We start from the raw sequence: 22,792 nt of genomic DNA, 5'->3' as shown, positions 1-22,792 counted from the left end.
TTGGTGGAGGGAAAATACCAGTTTAAATTTTTTCTACCAAAAATTCAAGATTTGTGCCTTTTTATAAGAATACTTTCATTGACAAAATTGAAAATTTTCCTTTAAAAGCCCCTTTCATAGTGAATGAAATTTCAATGTTAAATAGCTTTTTACTTTTAATTGTGAAATTCAAATTTGACCAAAAATAGTAACTTTTAGTGATGAAATTAAGTTCGCAAAATTTTTTACTTCTAACGATGAAATTCAAATTTGACCAAGAAAATTGACTTTTAGTGATAAAATTAAGTTTGCATAGAATAATTCACTATTTTAAGTCATTTTTCTTGTATCGAAACCATTTCCCCTCATTCCTCATTCCCATAAAAGGTGTACAAAATTGAGGCAGGCAGGAACACCCACTGTTGAGTAAGAATTATCTTTCATTTTCTAGGAACTAGGTTTATTATGCCATTGTCGATAGGCAGACCAAGGAGAACTACACATTTCTTGATTTCATTTCAACAAATGTATGTAAAATACTCAATGGCACAAAATGAGAGAGGAGAAATCTTACAAGATGCCCATGACATAGATCAAATCATTTGAATCAGATGGGGTGATCTCAACCAACCAGATTTGGATTTTGATGATATTTTGACTTCTCTTCATTTAAAAGTTATCTTCTTCTCTTCTTCTCTTCTTAGGTCTTTGTTTGAGACAACTCAAATGAGTTTTTTTCTTAAGATCATCTCCTTCTAAGACAAATCTCCCCTTATGAGACAACGGGCCAAATTGAATAATCCATTTATGAGTTTTCAAATTCCACATAGGCTCCTGTAGCTTGACATTGTCCATCGATTGAATGGTATGTTTAGACGGGCTGCAAGATTGGGTCTGTTTGATACTCTGTACAATCAAACATTGTTTGGGTCTTCTAGTTTTTACATGCACCATTCAATTGGTTCCCAATAGTTCAGATAACCAGTTCCAACACTTTGTTTTCTATTTTGTTCCTTGTGTAACTTCGTTTGTTGATCCATCTAGACGACTCTTAGTCATTTGAGTGCCTATGCCCTTGGCATTCCTAAGTTATTTGGAGAGCTTTACTACTAATCCCTCGTCATTCCTAGGTTCTCATTTGCATTTCAAAGTGAGGTTTTTAACTATTGTTAGGGTGATAAGATGAATTTGATTTCTTTTGCCTTGTTCCAGTAGATTTATAAGATGAACTTAAATTTCCTAGATGCCAACAAAAAGTTTCTTTTCCTTTGTTTCATATCTAATTCAAATTTCATCCATTAGTATTTTTCATTCTTTGTTGCATCTACCTTTGAGTTTGATACTGATATGCCTATATGCTCCAAAAACTCAAGGTATAAGTTGGATTGTCTCCACTTGTGTTAAGCACACTTGGATTTTACAACTTTTAGCTCAAGTCTAGATTTATTTTTTATCTAGAACTAGTGCACTTTGTAAAGGTTTGTCATAAATTTGACAATGTTTGATCAAGATCTTCCTAACATTTTATAAGAGAGTGAATGCCTAATTGTTATTTACATCTACAAGTAAGTTTGAATTGCTCTATGTATATTCAGGTAATAGTCTAGGGCATCATGGTATGCTAAGTATAATATTTATGCCTAAGCCTGAATGTCAGGGTAAGAATAAGAAAAATACTATTTATGCATAACACTTGAATCATGAACTTCACAATATGAGCACAATTGATTAGTTTTGCTATTTAGATCTCTAAGCCCTTGAATATGAACTATATCACAAGTACAATAGGTCCCAAAGCATAATTATCAAAGATAGGCAAGCCTATCATGTATGTGAGCATTCTTTGGCTCATTTTGCCAATACCAACCTTTCTAAGAATCTATTATCTCATACTAAGATTGGTTGTGTGTCAAGATATGCATTTTCCACACGATAAGAAAATGACATCCTAACAAGTCCTCCACTTCCTACTTAGGCACTTATGATTTGAAGAAACCCATATGTTACAAGTTTTTGTGCTCTTGTTTGGGTTGTAAGGTATATCATTTTGGTAATGTCCATTTTTCACTTGTATAGAGAGGTCTAACTAGGTTCTTTCCTATTAGAAGATATGGAGGATAACAATATTATACAAAAAGATCATATACATCATTTGTAGCAAACTGGGAGTTCATGATATCCTCCCACCCCCAGCTTGAGGGGGAGTATTGGAAGATGGGCCCAAACCCACACGACCATAAAAAGTAGGACCCACCATGATTACCACGAGCTGACATCCTTATCACATAAGTTGGAAGATCAAGTGGGACTCACAAAGATAACCACGAGCTAACATATTTATCCTATGGTCACGTCCTCATAGAAGAGTTCTAGTTTGAGTTTTGTTGTCTTCTATTTATATTGAGTTATTTAATTATGTTAGGACTTATCTTTAAGTGTTAGAGTTTGGCTGTAATTTAGACAAATGTAGTTTTATTGTAATTGGACTCTACTATCTTCCTCTATTATAAATAAAGGTTCGTGTACTATGATTATAATAAGTCAATGAAGTATTTCACTTTTCCATAAATTCAACATGGTTTCAGAGTAGGTTCTGTGAGTTGACTTGGTCAACCCACAAAGATAATGTGATCCTTTTCTGATCTATTATTTCAAGCAGTTTAGGTTTCATATTTATATTTTTTTTCACTCCCTACGCTCGTTAGTTGTTTTATATTTTTCACCTCTATAATGAGATTTTAATATTTCAAATTATATATTGACAGAAAGATATTCGAATCTACTTTCCAAAGAAAAACTATTTTTTTTCCAATCGGAGTTATCTATAAAGAGAAATCTATACAGCAAAGGTCAGATTACAAATAAAAGTTTCAGTAGTAGCAAAAAGTTTCAACTTTTGAGGTATTTTATGTTATCAAGAATGAGACTTTTTATGTAGAATTATATATCAAAAGAAATATCTATAAGTTTATTTTCTTACCTATTCAACCAATTCTCGATCTGAGTTATCTACAAAGAAAAATCAATATTTGAAGTAGTAAAGGCCAGATTGCAAAAGAGATTCGAGCAGCGTTAGAAAACTTCAAATTCTGAGATATTTTATGATATCAAGAAAGAGAATTTATATGAAAAATTATGTGTCATAAGAAATATTTGTAAGTCTATTTTATTACCTATTCAACCAATTCTTAATCTGAGTCTTTTATAAGGAGATATTGATCTTGGAAGAGTCAATGGTCATGCTCGCAAAAGGAGGAAAAAAGAACATAGTTCGGCCAGATTATAGTGACCAAAATCTTATCTCAAAAGAAGTATAATTTATGAAGATAATTTATACTTTGATGAAATTTATTTAAGTCTAGTTTCAAAAGGAGAAAATTTCATGTCAATCTTATCTATATTTAAAGATTTATTCGCATCGAAAGAATCAAAGGTCATGCTAGTATCCTGTTGCATTGAAAAATCTAAATTTAAGCCGATTGTTTTGCGTCACTTTTTGAGTTGCTATATCTGGAAAATATTTCACTTCTCTTTGGTTTGAGGTCTTATTACTACATCTATGTTATTTTGGCTTATGATATTTGGTTCAAGCTGAGATCACTGCCATTACCTTCCAGCTTAAGGGGGAGAAATAGAAGAAGGACAAGAAAGAGGTATTGTATTCCATATGTTGTGGATAAGTTTATGTGACCAAAATATTTAAGAAAGGGGGAGAACAAAAGATGAAGTTTTTGCATCTAAGAAGTAATTTTTGCATCGGATTATTTCATGGGTCCTTTTACAAGGTTTATTATTTTGGTTCTTGTTCTATGGGTCGAGCCCATTTTAGTTGCAATTATTGTGTCTCTTTGGATGAGACATTATTATTGAAGAAGTGGTGACCTTAGTATCCTTTCTCATACAATCCTTTATTTGACTTTGACAAATATCTTTGGGCCAACCCTTATTATAACCTAAGGAGAGTTGCTACGGTTGGGACACCGTGATGGAGGAGCTTATTACTACATCTATGTTACCTGTTAATTTCTACCAGTGAGAGTCGGTGTCCAGGTTGGGACACCATGATGAACGAGCTTATTACTACATCTATGTTACATCACTGAGATGGAAGAGCTTATTACTACATCTATGTTACATCACCGAGATGGAAGAGCTTATTACTATATCTATGTTATACCCCCCTTAATTGACATTTATTAATCCTACCACTTGAGAGTCGTTGTCCTGTGAAGGGATACAGTGATGGAGGAGTTCCATTACACTTCTGAATATTGTCTATAGACCCACTACCTATAGAAGATAGGAGTGTGCTCCAATCTATTGGAGTATGGAAGGAGTGATTTTATTCTCAATTATTTTATGCCAGCTGAGCCTCATGGAAGAACCACCAGCGTGAGGGGGAGTGTTGGAAGATATGGAGGACTACCATTTTCAACAAAAAGATCTTATATATCATTTGCAGCAAGATAGGAGTTCATGATGTTCTCTCACCCTCAGCTTGAGGGGGAGTGTTGGAAGATGGGTCCAAGCCCACACGACCAAGGAATGCCCACATATCTAAGAGTATTGTAAGATATGGCCAAGCCTATAAGAAGTAAGATTCACCATGATTACCACGATCTGGCATCCTTATCACATAAGTTGGAAGATCAAGTGGGACTCACAAAGATAGCCACGAGCTGACATCTTTATCCTATAGTCACCTCATAGAAGAGTTCTAGTTTGAGTTATGTTGTCTTCTATTTATATTGAGTTATTTAATTATGCTAGGACTTATCTTTAAGTGTTAGAGTTTGGGTGTAATTGGAACAAATGTAGTTTTATTGTAATTGGACTCTACTACTTTCCTCTATTATAAATAGAGGTTCATGTACTTTGATTATAATATGTTAATGAAGTATTTCTTTTTTTCATAAATTCAACATTTCCTAGCATGTCAAATCTTTCGTTATTGTGTAGTTGTGGGAAAATAAACGCTTTCTCAACCTTCATTCCAAGTTGGAAGTTGTAGAATTTAGGATTCCATAGTGGAAGGCCTCGATCAAGGTGGTGGAGAAAGAGGGGAGGAAGAATAAGAGAAGAAAGGAAGAGGAGAGAAGAAGAGAAGAAAGGAAGAAGATAGAAGAAGAGAAGAGGAAGAGATGGACAAGTGGTTGAGAAACAGATATAGAGCTCTTGGAAGAAGAGAGAATAGGCTAGGGACGAATTTGAGAATAGGAGAGGCTAGATGCACTACCTCATACCTTGAGACTCTTATTTACGGTTGAAGGAGGAGGTTTATGATGACTACAATGCCCTTAGGGCTACAAGCTTTATGAAAGAAAAGACATAAGTGAACATACATCATCTTACATAATTTCACCCTTATGTGATCCTTATGAAGATCACTTTATTTACCTCCTTTGCCACCTCTAGACGTGGGTAAAGAGTTCTTCCTTTTTACCAACCCTCCACATGGGTGCCTTCTAGCACTCCCCCTCAAGCTGGTGGTGAGAAGACATCATATATTCCTTGCTTGGTGCTCATAGTGGAGAGAATTTTCTAGCTAACTAATTTTGTAAGTATATCCGTAAGTTGGTTGTGAAATAAAACTATTAAGTTGTGGAGCCTAATCAACGGCCTACACTGAGTTGGTACGCGGATCGACCTTCACAGTAAGGTTGTTGTAGGATTTGGAATGGAGGTAGGGATCTCCCTTCCCGGGGGTGTGGGGGCGGAGCCCCCACCAGATCCACAATATATTGACAGCTGTTTCATTAAGGGCAATCTGGGAATTTCACTATTGTAAAGTGATTGCCCTAATTTTCTCTTCATAATTGGGGGCGCATTGTTATTAGGGTATTAATCATTTATCCGAGGAGCATCATAAGTTGCAGCCCAAGAGGTTAGAGAAAAATACATGTAAGTATGTGTGATTTCTCTTGTAACATAGTGGATTACTGCAGTGGTGGAAGATAAAACGTAGTCTTACCTTGAGGCAAACATGTATAAATCTTGTTGTTTGTTCTCTGGTTTGCTTTTCCTTTCTTTCGCGATTATTGTTATTGTTGTTCTCATTAGTTTGGAATAAGGGCGTCTAATTCCTAATAAGTGGTATCTTAACTTTGGTTCGTGATTGAGAGCAATGGCTGGCTGAGAAGGATTGACACTTGGTATCAACAAGTTCGATGGTATGAATTTTGCATTCTGGAGGATGCAGATCAAATATTATCTATACAATAAAAAGCTGCACTCACCACTTCAGGATATGAAACCAGAAGGTATGAAAGATGATGAATGGAATCTCCTCAATAGACAAGTATTGGGAGTAGTCTAGTTAACACTATCGAAGAACGTCTATCACAACATGGCGTCAGAAAAACCACAGTGGGGATGATGAAGATTCTATCGAATATGTATGAGAAGCCTTCCTCAAATAATAAAGTACATCTCATGAAAGGACTCCCTAAATATTGTCGACATCTAATTCTGCCCTAAATATTGATACTAAGGGCAGGAACTTCGAGAGGAATTCCAACAAAGGCAACAGTAAAGGGAAGTCAAGGAATAGAAGAAGCAAGTCCAAATTCGGAAGGAATGTGGAGTGGTGGAATTGTGGCAAGTATGGTCACATAAATAAGAACTGCAGATCACTGAGGAAGGATGAAAAGAAAAACGATGTTACAAATGCGGTGACTAAAGAAGTACAAGATGTTTTACTCTTGTCAGTTAATAACCCTATTGACTTTTGGGTGTTAGATTCAGGAGCTTCTTTTCACACCACTGTGCACAATGAGATCATGGAGAATTATGTTGTTGGAGATCATGAAAAGGTGTATCTTGCTGATGGAGAACCTTTGGATATTGTCGGTATTGGTAATGCTAGTTTGAGGATGTTGAACGGTCAGTGTGGAAAATTCACAAGGTGAAACATGTACCAAAATTGATGTGTAATCTGATCTCAGTTGGGCAACTTGATGATGAAGGTCATAATGTGACTTTTAATGGTGTTTCCTAGAAAGTCACAAAGAGAGCCATGGTTGTTGCATGAGGAGTTAAAGTTGGAACTATGTACATCACTTCCAGTTGCAGAGACAAGATTGCAATTGCTAATGTTATTATTTATTCTAATTTTTGGCATTATAGGCTTGGTCACATGAGTGAGAAGGGAATGAAAGTACTTCAATCCAAAGGGAAGCTACCAGGGTTAAAAATTGTAAACAATAGTTTATGTGAAGGCTGTATTTTTTGCAAGCAAAATAGGGTTAGTTTTTCTAAGGTTGGAAAGGAACACAAGACAACAAAATTGGAGTTGGTTTACACTGATGTGTGGGGACCTTCAAATGTTACATCCCTTGGTGGTTCTAATTACTATGTGACATTTATTGATGATGCAAGTAGAAAGGTATGGGTTTATTTCCTGAAAAAGAAATCTTTGATACCTTTTGGAGATGGAGAGCAATGGTTGAGAATGAGACAGATTTGAAGGTGAAGTCTCTATAGTCAGATAATAGGGGAGAATACATAGATGATGATTTCAAGTGGTACTGTGCTGATAATGAAATCATGATGAAGAAGATTATTCCTGAAAAACCTCATCGGAATGGTGTAGCTGAGAGGATGAACAAGACCTTGAATGAGTGTGCTAGCAGCATGAGATTACATGAGGGATTGCCAAAGATGTTTTGGTTTGAGGCTATTAGCACCACTACCTATTTTATCAACAAAGGTCCTTCAACACTAATACCAGAAGAGTTCTAGAGCGGCAAAGAGGTAAACCTTTCTTTCTTGAAAGTTTTCTTATATTCATATTGATTCGGCTGTTAAAAATAAACTTGATGCTAAATCTAAGATATGTTTCTTTATTGGCTATGGTGGTACCGAGTTTGGTTATCACTTTTGGGATGACCAAAGTCATAAGGTTATCAGGAGCAAGGATGTGATCTTCAATGAAGGTACCTTGTATAAAGATAGGTTGAGAACAGAGTTTGAGAGCACAGTTGATGAAACGAAGAAGTCTGAAGTGATTTAGTTGAGATATTTTCTAGTTATTGAGATGGAGAGTATTACTTAGGAAGACCAGGAAAACATAACCCCAGAATTAAATCAAGACATTCCTGTGATTGAACTCAGGAGATCCGCCAACTAGCAGACCACCACTGAGGTACTCCCCTGCACTGAATTATATTTTGTTGACTAATAAAGGTGAACCAGAGAGTTATGAGGAAACCATGCAAGTTGATGAATCAACCAAGTGAGAATTGGCCATGCATGATGAGATGGATTCACTGTTATCCAATCAGACATTAGCAGTTAATCGAGTTACTAAAAGGGAAGAAGGACTTGCAGAACAAATGGGTGTACCGAATAAAAGATGAACATGATGGCAACAAGCGATACAAGGCAAGACTGGTGGTCAATGGCTTTCAATAAAAAGAAGGCTTTGACTACATTGAGATTTTCTCTCCAGTAGTGAAATTGACTACTATTAGAACAATGTTTGGACTAGTGGAAAATGAAGACTTGAACTTAAGACCAATTGGATGTAAAGACAACCTTTCTTCATGGTGATTTGGAGGAAGAAATTTACATGAAGCAGCCATAGGGTTTCAAAGCACAGAGAAAGGAGAAAATGGTGTGCAAACTTCAAAAGAGTCTGTATGGTCTTAAACAAGCTCCAAGACAATAGTATAAGAAGTTTGACACCTTTATGAGTAGTAATGATTTCTAGAGGTGCCAGACGGATCATTGTTGTTATGTGAAGAAGCTTGATGACTCTTACATCATTCTACTGCTATATGTTGATGACATGTTGATAGCCGGTGCTTGCAAACAAGAAATAGATAAGTTGAAAAGGGAGTTGTCCTAGAAGTTTGCATTGAAGGATTTGGGTGTTGCAAAACAAATCATTGGGATGAGGATTACTAGAGATATTGATGTCTTGAAACTGTTACAAGAAGAATATGTGAAGAAGGTGTTGAGCGGGTTCAACATGAACGATGCAAAACTGGTGAGTACTCTATCTAGTCACTTTAGGCTATCTAAGGAGCAGTCACCTTCTACAGAGCAGGAGCGAGCCTACATGACACTGAAGCATCTAGAATGGAAGGCGGCTATGGATGAAGAAATGCATGTATTATATGAAAATCAAACATGGACATTGGCATCGCTCCCAAAAGGGAAAAGACCAGTTGGTTGTAGATGATTTTTTTCAATGAAACACAACCCAGATGGGTCAGTTGCTCGCCTTAAAGCACGCCTTGTTGCAAAATGTTATACTCAGTGCTATGGGATAGATTATGAAGAGACTTTCTCTCGGATTGCAAAACTGAACTTAGTACGTATCATCCTCTCTATTACTGCTAACTCATCTTGGCCAATATATCAGCTCAATGTAAAAAATACATTTTTAATGGTGATATATGCGAAGAAATTTATATGGTCCAACCACTAGGATATGTGGTTGAAGGGGAGTTCGTATGCCGGTTAAAGAAATATTTATATGGGCTTAAACAGTCCCCTCGGGCCTGGTTTTATAAATTCAGTCAAACACTTCTACGATTTGGCTTTCATAGGTGCTCGGTTGATCACTCAGTATATGTTAAAGATACTATCAAAGGGAAGACATTATTAGTCGTGTATGTTGATGATATTATCTTGACTGGAAATGATGCTCATAGTATATAAGAAGTGAAGAATATGATATGTCAAGAGTTCAAAACTAAAGATTTGGGTAAGCTCAAATATTTTCTGGGTATAGAAGTCCTTCAGTCAAACCATGGCCAGTTGATACACTTATGGATGCGAATGAAAAATTGTGTGTCACAACTGGAGAAGATGTTGACACTTGTGGGAAAATTGATCTATCTCACGGTAACCAAGCCAGATATATTATATGTTGTGAACGTGGTAAGTCAATTCATGCACAAACCAAAAATTACTCACTGGCAAACGTTGGAGAGAATACTATGATACTTAAAAGATGCTCCAAGAAGAGGATTGCTATATAAACAACATGGTCACTTCAATGTAGAAGACTTCTCAAATGCAGATTGGGCTGGATTACCCGATGATAGAAAATCTACGTCTGGGTATTGTACCCTTGTTAGGGGGAATTTGGTCACATGGAAAAGTAAAAAACAAAACATGCTTGTAAGATCTAGTGTTGAAGCAGAATACCGAGCTATGGCCCACACTATAAGTGACTTTTATGGATAAAAACTTTTCTTACTGAATTGGGATTTTATAAAGGAGGCTCTATGGGTCTACAGTGTGATAATAAAGCAGCTATTCACATTACATCAAATCCAGTATTCCATGAAAGAACTAAACATATTGAAGTGGATTGTCATTTTATATGAGAAAAGTTTCAAGAAGGAATAATTTCTCTTAAGTATGTTTCATCTCAAGAGAAATTAGCTGATATCCTCGCCAAACCGGTTACATCCAAAATTTTATCTTATATAGGTGGCAAGCTGGGTATTTATGATATAATTTCTCCTCCAGCTTGAGGGAGAGTGTTGGATGATGGGCTCAAGGCCACAAACTCAAGGCTAGAAGCCCACACATCAAAGGAATGGCAAAGTGGTTATTTATGATATGTTCCATAAGGATGACATGAAGATGTAAATACATTATCTTAGTATGTCTTTTAATCTATTGAGTTGTTGCGCCTATTCGGAGGGCTTCCTCTGTTGACCCTCCCTCCGTCATCTCTCCCTCCCATCCATTTCCAAACATAAAAGAATTCAAGAAGCGAGAGATGACTTTGAACTCAAAACAAGAGCCCACTTTATTGGAGCAATCCATTGCTTGACTATCGACGGAGAATCGCTGACCGTGCATCAAGACGACGGGCTCACACGATCCATGCCTCGTTAGTATTGACAAATACACTCCAATTAAATACATTTTGTGATGCAGATTGGGCTAGCTACAGGGACATAAGAAGGTCTGTAACTGGGTATTGCATATTTTTTGGATAATCACCCATTTTTTGGAAAACAAATAAGCAAACAACGGTGACTCCATCAACTGTCGAGGCAAAGTATCGTTATATGGCTACTACATGTTGCGAATTACTTGGTTGAATAATGTTTTAAAGAACTTAGAAATCATACACATTCAGCCGGTCAGATTATATTGTGAGAACCAAGTTGTTCTATACATTGCCTCAAACCCAGTCTTTCATGAGCGAACTAAACACATTGAAATTGATTGTCATTTAGTACATGAAAAGATTCAAGTGGGCATAATTAAAACAACCTACATACGAACCAACAACCAAACTATAGACTTATTCACTAAGGCATTGAGTTCGTCCCAATGTAAGGCAATTTGGGTGTCATTAATACACTCCAACTCCAACTTGAGGGAGAATGTTAAAGATAAAAAGATTGAATAAGAAGATTTGAAGATAAGATAAGGTAGATTTGTATTTTGAAATTATAGGGGATATATCCCTTTATATACATGTAATTGATAATGTGAGATATATCAGAAAATAAAATTTTTATTAGCATCCGGCATAAGAACCATCTTCGAAGAATATTTGCCTCACCCGTTTAACAAAGGATCTGATCTCTTTCTTCTCAGTCTTCTTACCGCTTCAGACAACTCGATTGAGATGGATTTGATTTGTTTCTTTCCCCTCTTTAATCTATTTTTAATTTTATATTAAATTGTTATTATTCATAATCTTTTTATAATATAATGTGGTCGCATCATTCTCCCGCTCGCAGAAGCTATTATTCGTCGCTTTTATCCTGCTTAAATTAAAGAAAGGCTGGCTGTGGGCCCGCTTTCTCCAGAAACGTCCTCATATCAGAAATTAGGAATATGTACTGGTGGGTCCCAGCTCGGAAAGTTGAACGCAAAGACCCACGAAGGAAGTACTCCTGGAGCTACTCAAATTCAAACTCCAGCGCGCCGTAGGGACACGCGCACGCTCGCTGCTGCCCTTTTTAATTTTTACACGCGCGCTGTTTGACCACTGCGGATGGGTACTCTGAGCTGGATGGGTCCAACGGGACGGACGTATTCGCTCGAAAGTCGACCGTATCCAAACGGAATACTTCGCCGTGTTCTTCGTATTTATGACACGTTCCGTTTCGAAGGGAAATTATCGGCTTTTCTCTTAAACACCCCCGGTGGTCCCCTCTGAAGACAGTAGAGGAAGTTTCTCTATTTATGGGCTCACTGTCCCGGCGAGATATTTAATTTATGGCGATATTTCGGAAATAGATGTAATACCGTATTTGGTCGACCGTCGTGCTAGGGACGGGGAAGACGGAAGGGCCCACGTAGAGAAGACATGAAAGATTTTGTAAAAACGAAAGCGGGACCGAGACGGATCCACGGGTGATTGATCCACGTGGCGACGAAAGAGTGTGGTTGTCAGAAAACGGAAAATGAGTATTACCTGACTGGCGATTGACTGGCGATTGCCTGGCGCTCAGCAAGTAATTTTTTTTCTAAACGTTTTTTAATTGTTTAGAGCAACCGAAACGCTGAACGGTCTCAAAAGCTGAACGGTCTCAAAAATACTGCTGCGCTTTTGTGTCTCGCACCTCTTTATCTCTCTCTCTCTCTCTCTCTCTGCGTTGCTCTGCCGCTCTGTGACCGTCTTCCGACGCTCTTTTTTTTTCCGATAATGTAACGAGGAGACTGATCGGGAGATTAGTTTGCTTCTGTGTTTTTGCTGAAGGAAAGAGGGAAATGGCTTCGGTATGGTCATTTGCAGCGGTTTTGCTCGGCGTTTTTCTGCTCGTTGGGTTCTCATTTGCGGCAGATCCGATTGTTGCCTATGACTGGGACGTCAGTTACATAACGGTCGCTCCGTTGGGCGTCAAACAGAAGGTCTGACTTCCGCTGGACCTCTCTCTCTCTCTCTCTCTCAGTATCTTTCTTGCTTTGTGCTGTATTTTACTCTGGCTACTTCTGTGATAGCAGTTTGTTGAATGTTGCTTCTACTGTATTTTTTTCGGGAAGGTGATGTGGATAAGTGACCGAAGGTAGTCTTGCGAGTACGGCATTGCTGTAGATCTGTCTATCTTACGCTTTTCTGCTTCATTGGAGTCGAATTTGGTCTTTCGGTTACTGTTTTCGCCGCATTTTGGTTGTTTTCTTCTGGCGGATCTGCTCGGTATTAAACGGGTGGAGTTACTCTGCTTGTGGTTTCTTTCTTTCTTTGTTTTTGTTTTGTGTTTTTTTATTTTTTTATTTTTTTATTTTTTTTATGTCTATGGTTTTCGGGCTATTAGTCGCTGGATTTTACTTTTGGGCCCATGATTCACTGTGTTTGAAGTGTTCGTGGTCGAATATTTCATCCTTTACAATGGGGCGTTTCTGAGCAGTCCCTTTCCATGCTAAAGTTTCCTTCCTGTTTGAAGGGATTGTTTAAATGTATCTAACGCTTATTGCGGTCTTTAGCCCAATGAGCATTAGTTGACGTTCTCAGTTCTTTGATACTCCATATTTGAATTACCTATTCTAATTATTATTGCTCGAATATTATAGGTGATTGCAGTGAACGGAAAGTTTCCTGGTCCCATTGTTAATGTGACTACAAATAATAATGTAGTAGTCAATGTTCTCAACAGCTTAGACGAAGATTTACTAATTACTTGGTAAGTGTGGTAATATTCTGGCTGTTGTTTATAAAAAAAAAAATAGGAGACTGGGTCTTTACTGTTGTCAATATTTGCAGGCCTGGAGTTCAGCATAGGAGAAACTCTTGGCAAGATGGAGTTCTGGGTACAACCTGCCCCATTCCTTCTGGTTGGAACTGGACATACCAGTTTCAGGTGAAGGATCAGATTGGGAGCTTCTTTTACTCTCCCTCTCTCAAGTTTCAGCGAGCTGCAGGAGGATTTGGAGGCCTCATTATTAATAACAGGATAGTTATTTCGGTGCCCTTTGGTCAGCCTCATAGTGACATCAGTCTTTTCATAGGCGACTGGTACAACAAGAACCATACGGTTAGTGTTATCTTAAGATTGTAATCTGGTTAATCCATCCTGTTCAATCTGATGGAAGAACTGGCTATAGTTGAAATAATGGTTTGATTGCATGCTATTCCCCTTTTTTTCTTTTAGGATCTTAGGAAGGCATTGGATGCGGGTAAGGACCTTGGCATGCCTGATGGAGTTCTCATGAATGGAAAGGGTCCTTATCGCTACAATTTCACACTTGTTCCAGATGGTATTGATTATGAAACTATTAATGTCCACCCAGGTAAAGTTTGTAGTTTTTTCTATTTTAGAGCTTGTTTTATATAACCAATTTCCATTATATGTACAGATTTTAGTATCTTCCTCACAATAATGTGCATATATTAAGATATTTCTTTGGACATTATAATAATATGAAGTGAACTTCTAGTTTCTCATTAGAAGTTGTAGGTCATGTTTAAGTAATTTAGAATATTGAAGTGACTATAGGAATCTGCAAGTTATCCATAGGATGTTATAGTGTATATATCTGGCTTATTTATCTGGTTTATTATTTTTCTTTTAATCTGATGGGTATTTTACCTCTTGCACCTTTATGTGGTATGGTAGTTACTAGTGCTTTTGCTGACAACATGTTTGCTCTGTTTAGGTAAAACGTATAGGTTTCGTGTACATAATGTCGGCATCTCTACAAGTTTGAATTTCAGAATCCAGAACCACAACTTGCTTCTTGTGGAGACCGAAGGATCTTACACAGTGCAGCAGAACTATACCAATCTAGACATCCATGTTGGACAATCTTATTCTTTCTTGGTCACGATGGATCAGAATGCAAGTAGTGATTACTATATTGTAGCAAGTGCTCGGTTTGTGAATCAATCACTTTGGACCAGAGTTACAGGTGTTGCCATCTTAAAATATTCTAATTCCAAAGGTAGTGCTAGTGGTCCACTTCCTGATCCGCCAAATGACTTGTATGACAAGACATTTTCGATGAACCAAGCTAGGTCTATCAGGTTCGTGTGTGTTACAGTTTTATGTCTGTAAGATTACAATCATTTCTGTGCACTATTTGAAAGAAAAAATAAATATAACGCTGACTGTTGTGTTCTAGCTCTTGTTTTCATGCTTAAGATGATAGTTCTTGATTGTTGTTCTTCTTAGTTGATGTGTTTGGGTTGCAAAATCAATAAGCTTTTTGAGGTTGAAGCCTGATTTACCTTTGTGCTTGTTAATTTAACCAGGTGGAATGTCTCTGCAAGTGGTGCTCGTCCCAACCCACAGGGATCCTTTAGATATGGGCAAATAAATGTAACTCAAGTTTATGTATTGAAAAACAAACCACCAGTGATTATTGATGGGAAACGGAGAACCACACTAAATGGAATTTCATATGTCAATCCTACTACTCCCATTAGGCTCGCTGACAATTATATTGTGAAGAATGTTTACAAACTTGACTTCCCAACCCGGCCTCTTACAGGGCCACCGAAGATGGCAACTTCTGTGATAAATGGTACTTACAGGGGGTTCATAGAAATTATTTTCCAGAACAATGATACAATTGTCCAGAGTTACCACATGGACGGATATGCATTTTTTGTGGTTGGGTATGAATCCCTTCTTTCTACTGAGATCTTCATGTTTTAAATGTATTTATGTTTTTTATCCTTTTCTTAGTCAACATGATTTGGCATGACAGGATGGATTATGGTGAGTGGACAGAGAACAGTAGGGGAACATATAACAAGTGGGATGGAGTTGCACGCTGTACAATTCAGGTATATTTGGATATATTTTGCTTTTAGTCTTTCCACAGGGCTTTGATTGCCCAATCATGCTGTTTAAGTGAGAGCTTGTGAGTTATTTTTGCATATGTATTGGTTTTGCACTTGATTATCTTACAGGGTTTCTCATATTTCTCAAAAAAATCTGTTTTTCTTATTATATTCTATGAGTTGAGAGTTAAATGCACTATTATGTAGTATTGCTCGTCTTTACAAATGAGTATTTGTGGAGGTAAGGGAAAGAGAAATGTTTTCATCGCTTGTATGTGATTTTAATAGGTATAAAGTTGATTGGCTATCTGGGCACTGGGTCAAAACTAAGTAAGCATCAAGATTTAGTACAAAATATCATCAGAACCTATTGAAAATTCTAAAAGACCAATAGAAGTACGCAATAAGGTTGATCCATTGATATAATTTTTGTTTTCATCAAAATCATTAATAAAATTTTGAAAAAGAACTAAATGCACATACTTGATGAGTTGTAAATACTTAATCCTTTAATCAATTTCTTTCTTCATTCCAAATATGTTACTTTATCTGATGGAAACTGTTATTAAATCATCTAGTAGCTCTACTCACTTAAGAGATTGCATTTTAGTCATCTATTTGGATTATATGGTATTAATTGAATGGGCCCTTAGATTAATTGTATCAGGTGATTGTCCTCCCCCTGTGGGTTAATTGCCTGCTGCTCCTTTGATTGTATATTAGTATTATTTTTCAATAAAACTCCATTTCAAAGTAAAGAAGAAAATGTTTGGGCCCTTAGATATGAAAATTTTGCTTAGATCCGAACTGTGGATCATCTAGTGGGGACAATTTCAAAAATTGTTGGTTGTTTGGGTCACTTAAAAATTCCTTTGATTGGTTTTAATAATAATTTTTTATCCTGTAAATTGCATTATAAGAGATGGCTTTACTTGAAAAAAATTATATTGAGATAATGGTTTAGGGAAGACATGCTTACTGGTTGAAGCACATAAGAAACCTTATTTTAGCTTATGTAGGCAGAAAATCTTATGGTTGCAGCATATAATGGTTCTCTAATTGAAATCATTTAAAAAGCAGAACTATGAATTATGATGGGTCTAGTATGAGCGCCTGATTGCAGGTACAAACTCTTGGTTAAAATCAGTTATTATAAATCTGACTCAGACATCTAACTTGCATTGCTACCAGTCAAAATGCGAGTCAACTTGCCCAGCTGGCCAAGGTTTCCATGCATGCTCATATGCACGCAAGGTAATGTTTTTAAAAATAGAGTACTGGATAAAGGTTGAGTAAGTTAATCCATGGAATTTCATGGGAAAGTTGGCTACTCTCTAGGAGGCGTGAGTAATAAACATTATGAAACAAGGGTTTTATACAACCTGATCTGTAGGTAAAAAGGATGAGTGAGCAATCCTGAAATCCTGATCTCTTAGTCATATTTTTGAACCTGGTTCTCCTAGCTTTGCAGTCAAGAACCGTTTGTGCTCACTAATCCCAACCATTATACATTTTCTTTTTTTTTTTTTGTTGAAGAAGTGTGCTCACTAATCCCAACCATTATACATTTAAAAAAAGAAAAAACAAGTAACATGCTTTAAAATTTCTGTAGTACAAGTTTAGAAGGTGTGTTGCATGTAGCCGTATTTGCTTATTTTGGAATCGGTTGATAAAAAAACAATATTTGCTTATTTGTGCGTTGTTGTTTAGTTTTGGATCATGAGACTACTTTCTGCATTGCCATTTTTTCGGGGGGAAGTGCTGAAATACAAGTTTCATTTATAGGTTTTCCCAGGGGCATGGACTGCAGTTTTGGCTTCTCTAGACAATGTGGGTGTGTGGAATATTCGTACAGAGAATCTTGATACTTGGTATCTAGGTCAGGAAACATATTTGAGGGTAGTTAATCCTGAAGCTACTAACAAAACTGAGTTGCCCTTGCCAGAAAATGCTCTCAAATGCGGGGCTGTTGCCCATCTGCAGAAGTAAGTCTGCAATTGCCGAACCTTTTCCTAAAATTTTTTTTTTTTTTTGTTCTTCCAACTGATTGTAGTTCATATTTTCTCATTCTTCCAGAGCTCAAACGCCTCATGGATCAAAATCTTCTGCTTCATTGATAATGGCTGGAAAAGTGAACTTCTTTTTCTGTGCACTGCTGCTCTTTGCTGCCATTTTATAATGAGCATTACTAGCAACTGAATGAACTCTACTTAATCTGCGGGGAGGTTTTCCACCCTGAGGAGCATATGAATCTAGAGTGTTAGGTGTGTAAACTGATTTTTGTTAATTTACATGGGTTTTCCACCCTGAGGAGCATATGGTTCTGTGATTTTACATGGTTTGGAATACTCTGGATTTCTTTTTATTTGTGTTATTAGGAATTCATCATTCTTTCAATTCTATTTGACTGCATATACTCAGTTCATATACTCTCTGTGATATTCTTTTTCTAAGTAACTAAACAATGTAACTAGTTGGTATTTTGAGAGGTCAAGGATGTGCCAGTGAGAGAAGGTTCGTTATGGGGTGTGACTACCGATTTTGGAGTTCGGATACAGCAGCACCTTGTAATTTTTTTTTCATTTAATTTAAATTGACACCCGTATACACAGTGCTACAAAATGAACGAATAATCCAGGACCAGATGAGCCACTTTCGGCGTCGTTATCATTCGCCAATTTTCAACTCGGGTTGTTAAAATGTTAACGGATACAAAATTTCTAAAATCTCCATTAATTTTGATGTTTCTTTCCGTGATTAGCTCTGTACAGGCCAATTCAAAATCTGCCCTTGATTCTCGGCCCAACTCTCACCAAGACTGCCATCTTCTCCATATTTAACACCTGTAATTAACTCTTCTGAAAACCTCAGTTTGGCAATTTGCAAAAGATTAGTTTTGAGATTAATAGTAGAGTTCATGAGCTCTGACCCTTCTGTAAAGCATTTGACTTTGCCTTGGTCAGTACTGTTATGCCCAGAACGCCATCATCTCCACAACGAACCTTTTCTTTTCAGTGATTTCCAACTACTTCCACTGACGAAAGCGTGTCGAAGTCCATTATAAAACCGTAAGTGACTTCGTCTTCTCTTTTTCTTTTTGGGTCTTCTTTCACATTTGGAGGGATTTAGTTTGGATTTCAGAGAGAGAAGGATAAGGCGTCTCGGAAGCAGGTGATCAGAGTATTAAATTTCGCTTTAGTTTTAGTAAAGGAATCGATTAAGAGATTGAAACTGTAGTTAAAAGGTGTCAAAAGCGAACGTTGGGGAGCTGTGCAGTTCTGTTATGAAGCCTTTCTCTGGAACCGGAAAAATAAAATGGAGGAAAAAGCTTAGCCTGAAGAGGAAAAAGCTTAGACCCAAAACGTGTGAGGTCAGGCTTGTAGAGATCCTTTCCGAATTCTTTCCCTCAGTTCTCTCCAACTGAATAGACATCCCTTCCTTGAAATAACCAAAAGAATAAAGGCAAGAGAGGTGTAGATACCCTTTTGATTTCTTCTGCTCTTGCTTCATGTCTTGGTATTTTGCGGAAAGAAGGAAGAGATCCCTCCACTATCAGAAGAAATGGTAGAAATGGAGGGTTCCGTAAAGACTCCTCAAATCTCCGAAATGTTCCAGAAATTCGCCCTTGCTTTCAAAACAAAAACCTCCGAATTCTTTGCGGAGGAGGACGAAGCAGCAGCTCCGGCAGGGGGCGCCGAGGAGGATGATCCCATTGATCTCTCCCTCCTTGATTTTTCTGAAGAAATTATCACGGGGCAACGGGTCGTCGTTATCAAGCCTGATCAACCGGAGAAGCTTCAAACGCTTCAAACCCTTGTTTCTTTGCTCTTCGCCACGGTTTCCTCCTTCAACGCCTCCTATCTTCATTTGCAGACTGCGCACGCGCCGTTCGACGCTGAAAGCATACAAGCTGCCGACCGGACCGCCGTATCACACCTTCAGAGGCTTTCGCAGCTGAAACACTTCTATCAAAATTATCTTAAAAATCCCGACTGTCCGAACCCTAATATCCCTCTCGTCTCACACCTAGAAGCTCAGGTTCGAGAGAACCAGAGCCTCCTCCGCACTTTCGGTATGATGGTCGACTGTTCGCAATCAGAGATCGACCGCAGAGATGCTGAAGTATCGACTCTCAGGCAGCAATTAGAGAAACTCGAAGCTGACAATTGGAGACTGGAGAGGAGCTTGGACTGTTTTGACTCTTCTTCGCCGGAGCTTCTGTTGTCGATTGGGCTCTTTCGTTCTGTTTTACAGGACGTTTGCCGGTCAACTCATAGCTTTACCAAACTGTTGATCGATCTCATTAAGAACGTGGGATGGGATTTGGATTTGGCAGCGAAGTCATTTTATCCTGGGATTGAATATGCCAAGAAGGGGCATAGTCGGTATGCTTTTCTATCATATGTTTGTTTAGGAATGTTTGGAAGTTTCAGTTCAGAGAATTTTGGGTTAGAAGGGAACGAAAAGTCTGCCTCTGAGCAAGTCAATCACGGTAGTAGAAGAAGGAAATTTTTGTTACAGTTTGTAGAGCATGGATCAGTTGATGCCTTAGAACTCTTAGAGGCAAATCCCGATTGCGACTTCGCACAATTTTGTGAGAAGAAGTACCGGCAGCTTATCCGCTCAAACATGGAGTCTTCTCTGTTGGGAAATTTAGTTGAGGACATGAGCTTGGATTCTTGGAGATCATCAGGCTCCTTTTATGAGGCATTTGTAAACATGGCGAGCATGGTTTGGATGCTTCATAAATTGGCATTCTCGTTTGATCCCACTGTTGGGATTTTTCAGGTTGAGAAGGGAGTTGATTTTTCTATGGTTTATATGGAAAATATTGTCCGGAGGAGTGCTCCGGCTAATTCGGCCAGTGGGAAGACAAGGGCAAAAGTTGGGTTTACTGTAATTCCGGGATTTAAGGTTGGAAAGACAGTGATCCAGTCTCAGGTGTATCTAACTGGATTGATACAGAGAAGACAGTCAGATAGCCTTAGTGTGATGTGGCTTTTGTAATATACCACTACTTTTCTTTTATCTTTCTCCTCAAGCTTTACTTTGAAACTCGTAAGACATTACAAGGTAGAGCTGATTGTAAAGAAAAGTTCTTCTTTTTTACTAAAACACACACATTTCAAGTCAAGAGTGAATTATAAGAAGTTTTTCATTACTTCATTACTGCATCCATATTAGTTCTGTCTTTTTTTCTCTCATTCTTTCTTGCTTGTCTCCCCACAGATTGTTATCTGGACTGCCTTTTTCTGTTTCTCTTGACTGTATGGAATTTTACCACTAAGGTGTTCTTCCATCTGTGCAAAACATTGGTTTCTTTGCATTTGTCAACAAACCCTATTATTGAAGTTGTTTGTTACTTAATATCAAAACAGACTTTAGCCACTCTTTGGGATGTCTGATTGTCTATGTGAGGTAACTAGTCCATGCATTTATCTCCATTTTGACGGCTGAGAAGTTCTGTTTGTGCTTATTATACTGAAGACAGGAGAAGAAATGGTTGTGGCTTTGAAAACCATCTTGGAACATAACAGAGGCCTGACAGTTAGAAGTAGACAGAATGCAAAGTAATGTTATGAGCTCCATTGCTTGGTCTGTGTTGTTTGTTATCTTTGTCAGGATTCTTCGGAAACGATTTTAGAGTTTCTTCAAGCAAGATACAGAGTTTACTTGGTGGAATAAGGCATTGGTTTATTGTGTTTCACGGATTGAAGAGTCAACTGCGTCCTCTATAGATCAGATAAGCAAAGAATCAGCCCTTGTCCAGCCATGATCCTGTTTCATGGAGATGATTTAACCACGTGGTGGGAAGTGGTCCTGGAGAAATTGGGCTTGTCGGGCATCCGGATAGACTGCCTAGAAGAAGCTGGTATTTTTGGGCTTTCTGGGAGATGGGAAAGCTGCCATTGGCAGTGCTTCGGTGTTGGATAAAGTATTCTGGCAGGGGAATGGTAACGGTCACTGAACAAAACAAGTTTTTGTCAGGGATCTTGTCCTGGTTTTGAAGCAACTGCCAAGGAAGACAAATGACTGTGGCCAACGTACGTAACTTGTAGTGTATTTAAAATCAGGTTCTGCAAGAACTGATAGCTATTTTTCTTATCCTCTTGGCAACATCTTTGCTCTAACAAAATTAGAAAGAATCTTTACTCGTTTTAGGCTTCCGCGAGTAGATTCTTCTCCAGAAACTAAGTTTTTTTTGGGAAATCGTTCCCAAGTAAGAGGCCATAAAACAAGCTGTAATACTGTATACAAATACCTTGTTTACCATTAACAGAAAAGTTAAATGTGTTAACCCCCCCTTCCATGGTGAAACCCATTATGAACAATTCCAACTCTCATCACTATATTGTGATCAACATGGTGAAAATGAAGTGTCCAGTCAAGACCCTATATTATCCATTTTTCTTCTTTCCATCAAAGAAACCCTAAACTGTAAAACCATATAACCGTCTTTGGGGCCTACACATAGATAAGATAAGATCATTAAAGAAATAAATTCTAACAGCCTATCACTTGGTCCAAGCATATTACATTTGTAACAAAGTAGAGAATTACATGAATCGTGGTAGTAAGTCTCTTTCAAACAAGTATTACCTTCTGTGTATTCTAATGCGAATTCTCTAGTGAAATATATAGTTTTATTTTTATGAATAAGCCTCAAAAGTTTATTCTGGTCTACAATTATATTTTTCATTCTCAGTCATATATATACAAATAAAATGAGAAGACAAATTAAAACAAGAATTTCATAAGCAAAACTTGCTATAAAATGCAACACTTCCCATTAAGCTGAACATGATAAATGCAAACAAAGTCCTATTCATGTTATATGATACTTAGATAACTTTGGTGACATGCATTTTGTTAAAAGATCAACAATCATTTCATAAGAGGGAATGTGTTCAATAACAATTCGTTTGATCTTACATGCTCGTTGATGGCTAAGTACTTCCTCTCGATATGTTTACTTTGGCTTTCACTCGTTTTATTTTTAGCCAAAAACTCAACAACTAAATTGTCATAATAAATCTTCAATGTCAATTAGATAGAATCAACAACTTGAAACCTAGAAATGAAATTCTTCAACAAAATATCCTG

The 22,792-nt window shown here is 37.5% G+C and overlaps 2 protein-coding genes across 2 annotated transcripts; both read left to right on the top strand.

Moving 5' to 3' along the window:
• Nucleotides 1-12,497: 12,497 nt before the first annotated feature.
• LOC137947911 (monocopper oxidase-like protein SKU5) lies at nucleotides 12,498-18,117 on the top strand. Its single transcript, XM_068793752.1, has 9 exons — nucleotides 12,498-12,816; nucleotides 13,477-13,586; nucleotides 13,667-13,937; nucleotides 14,055-14,193; nucleotides 14,560-14,926; nucleotides 15,155-15,520; nucleotides 15,613-15,691; nucleotides 17,474-17,673; nucleotides 17,765-18,117. Exons 1-9 carry the CDS (start codon nucleotides 12,676-12,678, stop codon nucleotides 17,865-17,867), a joined length of 1,776 nt encoding a protein of 591 aa, XP_068649853.1. The 5' UTR covers nucleotides 12,498-12,675; the 3' UTR covers nucleotides 17,868-18,117.
• A 913-nt stretch (nucleotides 18,118-19,030) lies between these two features.
• LOC137948763 (protein GRAVITROPIC IN THE LIGHT 1-like) lies at nucleotides 19,031-20,928 on the top strand. The gene has a single exon (XM_068794925.1). It carries the CDS (start codon nucleotides 19,250-19,252, stop codon nucleotides 20,693-20,695), a length of 1,446 nt encoding a protein of 481 aa, XP_068651026.1. The 5' UTR covers nucleotides 19,031-19,249; the 3' UTR covers nucleotides 20,696-20,928.
• The last annotated feature ends 1,864 nt before the right edge of the window (nucleotides 20,929-22,792 follow it).

This window comes from Aristolochia californica, unplaced genomic scaffold (assembly GCF_029961685.1).
Source record: "Aristolochia californica isolate CCGP_79_NKW_82.1479 unplaced genomic scaffold, dmAriCali1.0.hap1 SCAF_13, whole genome shotgun sequence".
Taxonomy (NCBI): Eukaryota; Viridiplantae; Streptophyta; class Magnoliopsida; order Piperales; family Aristolochiaceae; genus Aristolochia; species Aristolochia californica.
Note: the sequence above shows the minus strand (reverse complement) of the source record. Positions and strands in the feature narration are given on the sequence as shown.

What these genes read in the sequence shown, in the direction of transcription:
- LOC137947911 (XM_068793752.1), top strand. Translation starts at nt 12,676, where the DNA reads ATGGCTTCGGTATGGTCATTTGCAGCGGTTTTGCTCGGCGTTTTTCTG. An exon ending in GAAGATTTACTAATTACTTG is followed by an intron (nt 13,587 to 13,666) that starts GTAAGTGTGGTA and finishes CAATATTTGCAG; the next exon opens with GCCTGGAGTTCAGCATAGGA. An exon ending in TATGCATTTTTTGTGGTTGG is followed by an intron (nt 15,521 to 15,612) that starts GTATGAATCCCT and finishes TTGGCATGACAG; the next exon opens with GATGGATTATGGTGAGTGGA.
- LOC137948763 (XM_068794925.1), top strand. Translation starts at nt 19,250, where the DNA reads ATGGTAGAAATGGAGGGTTCCGTAAAGACTCCTCAAATCTCCGAAATG.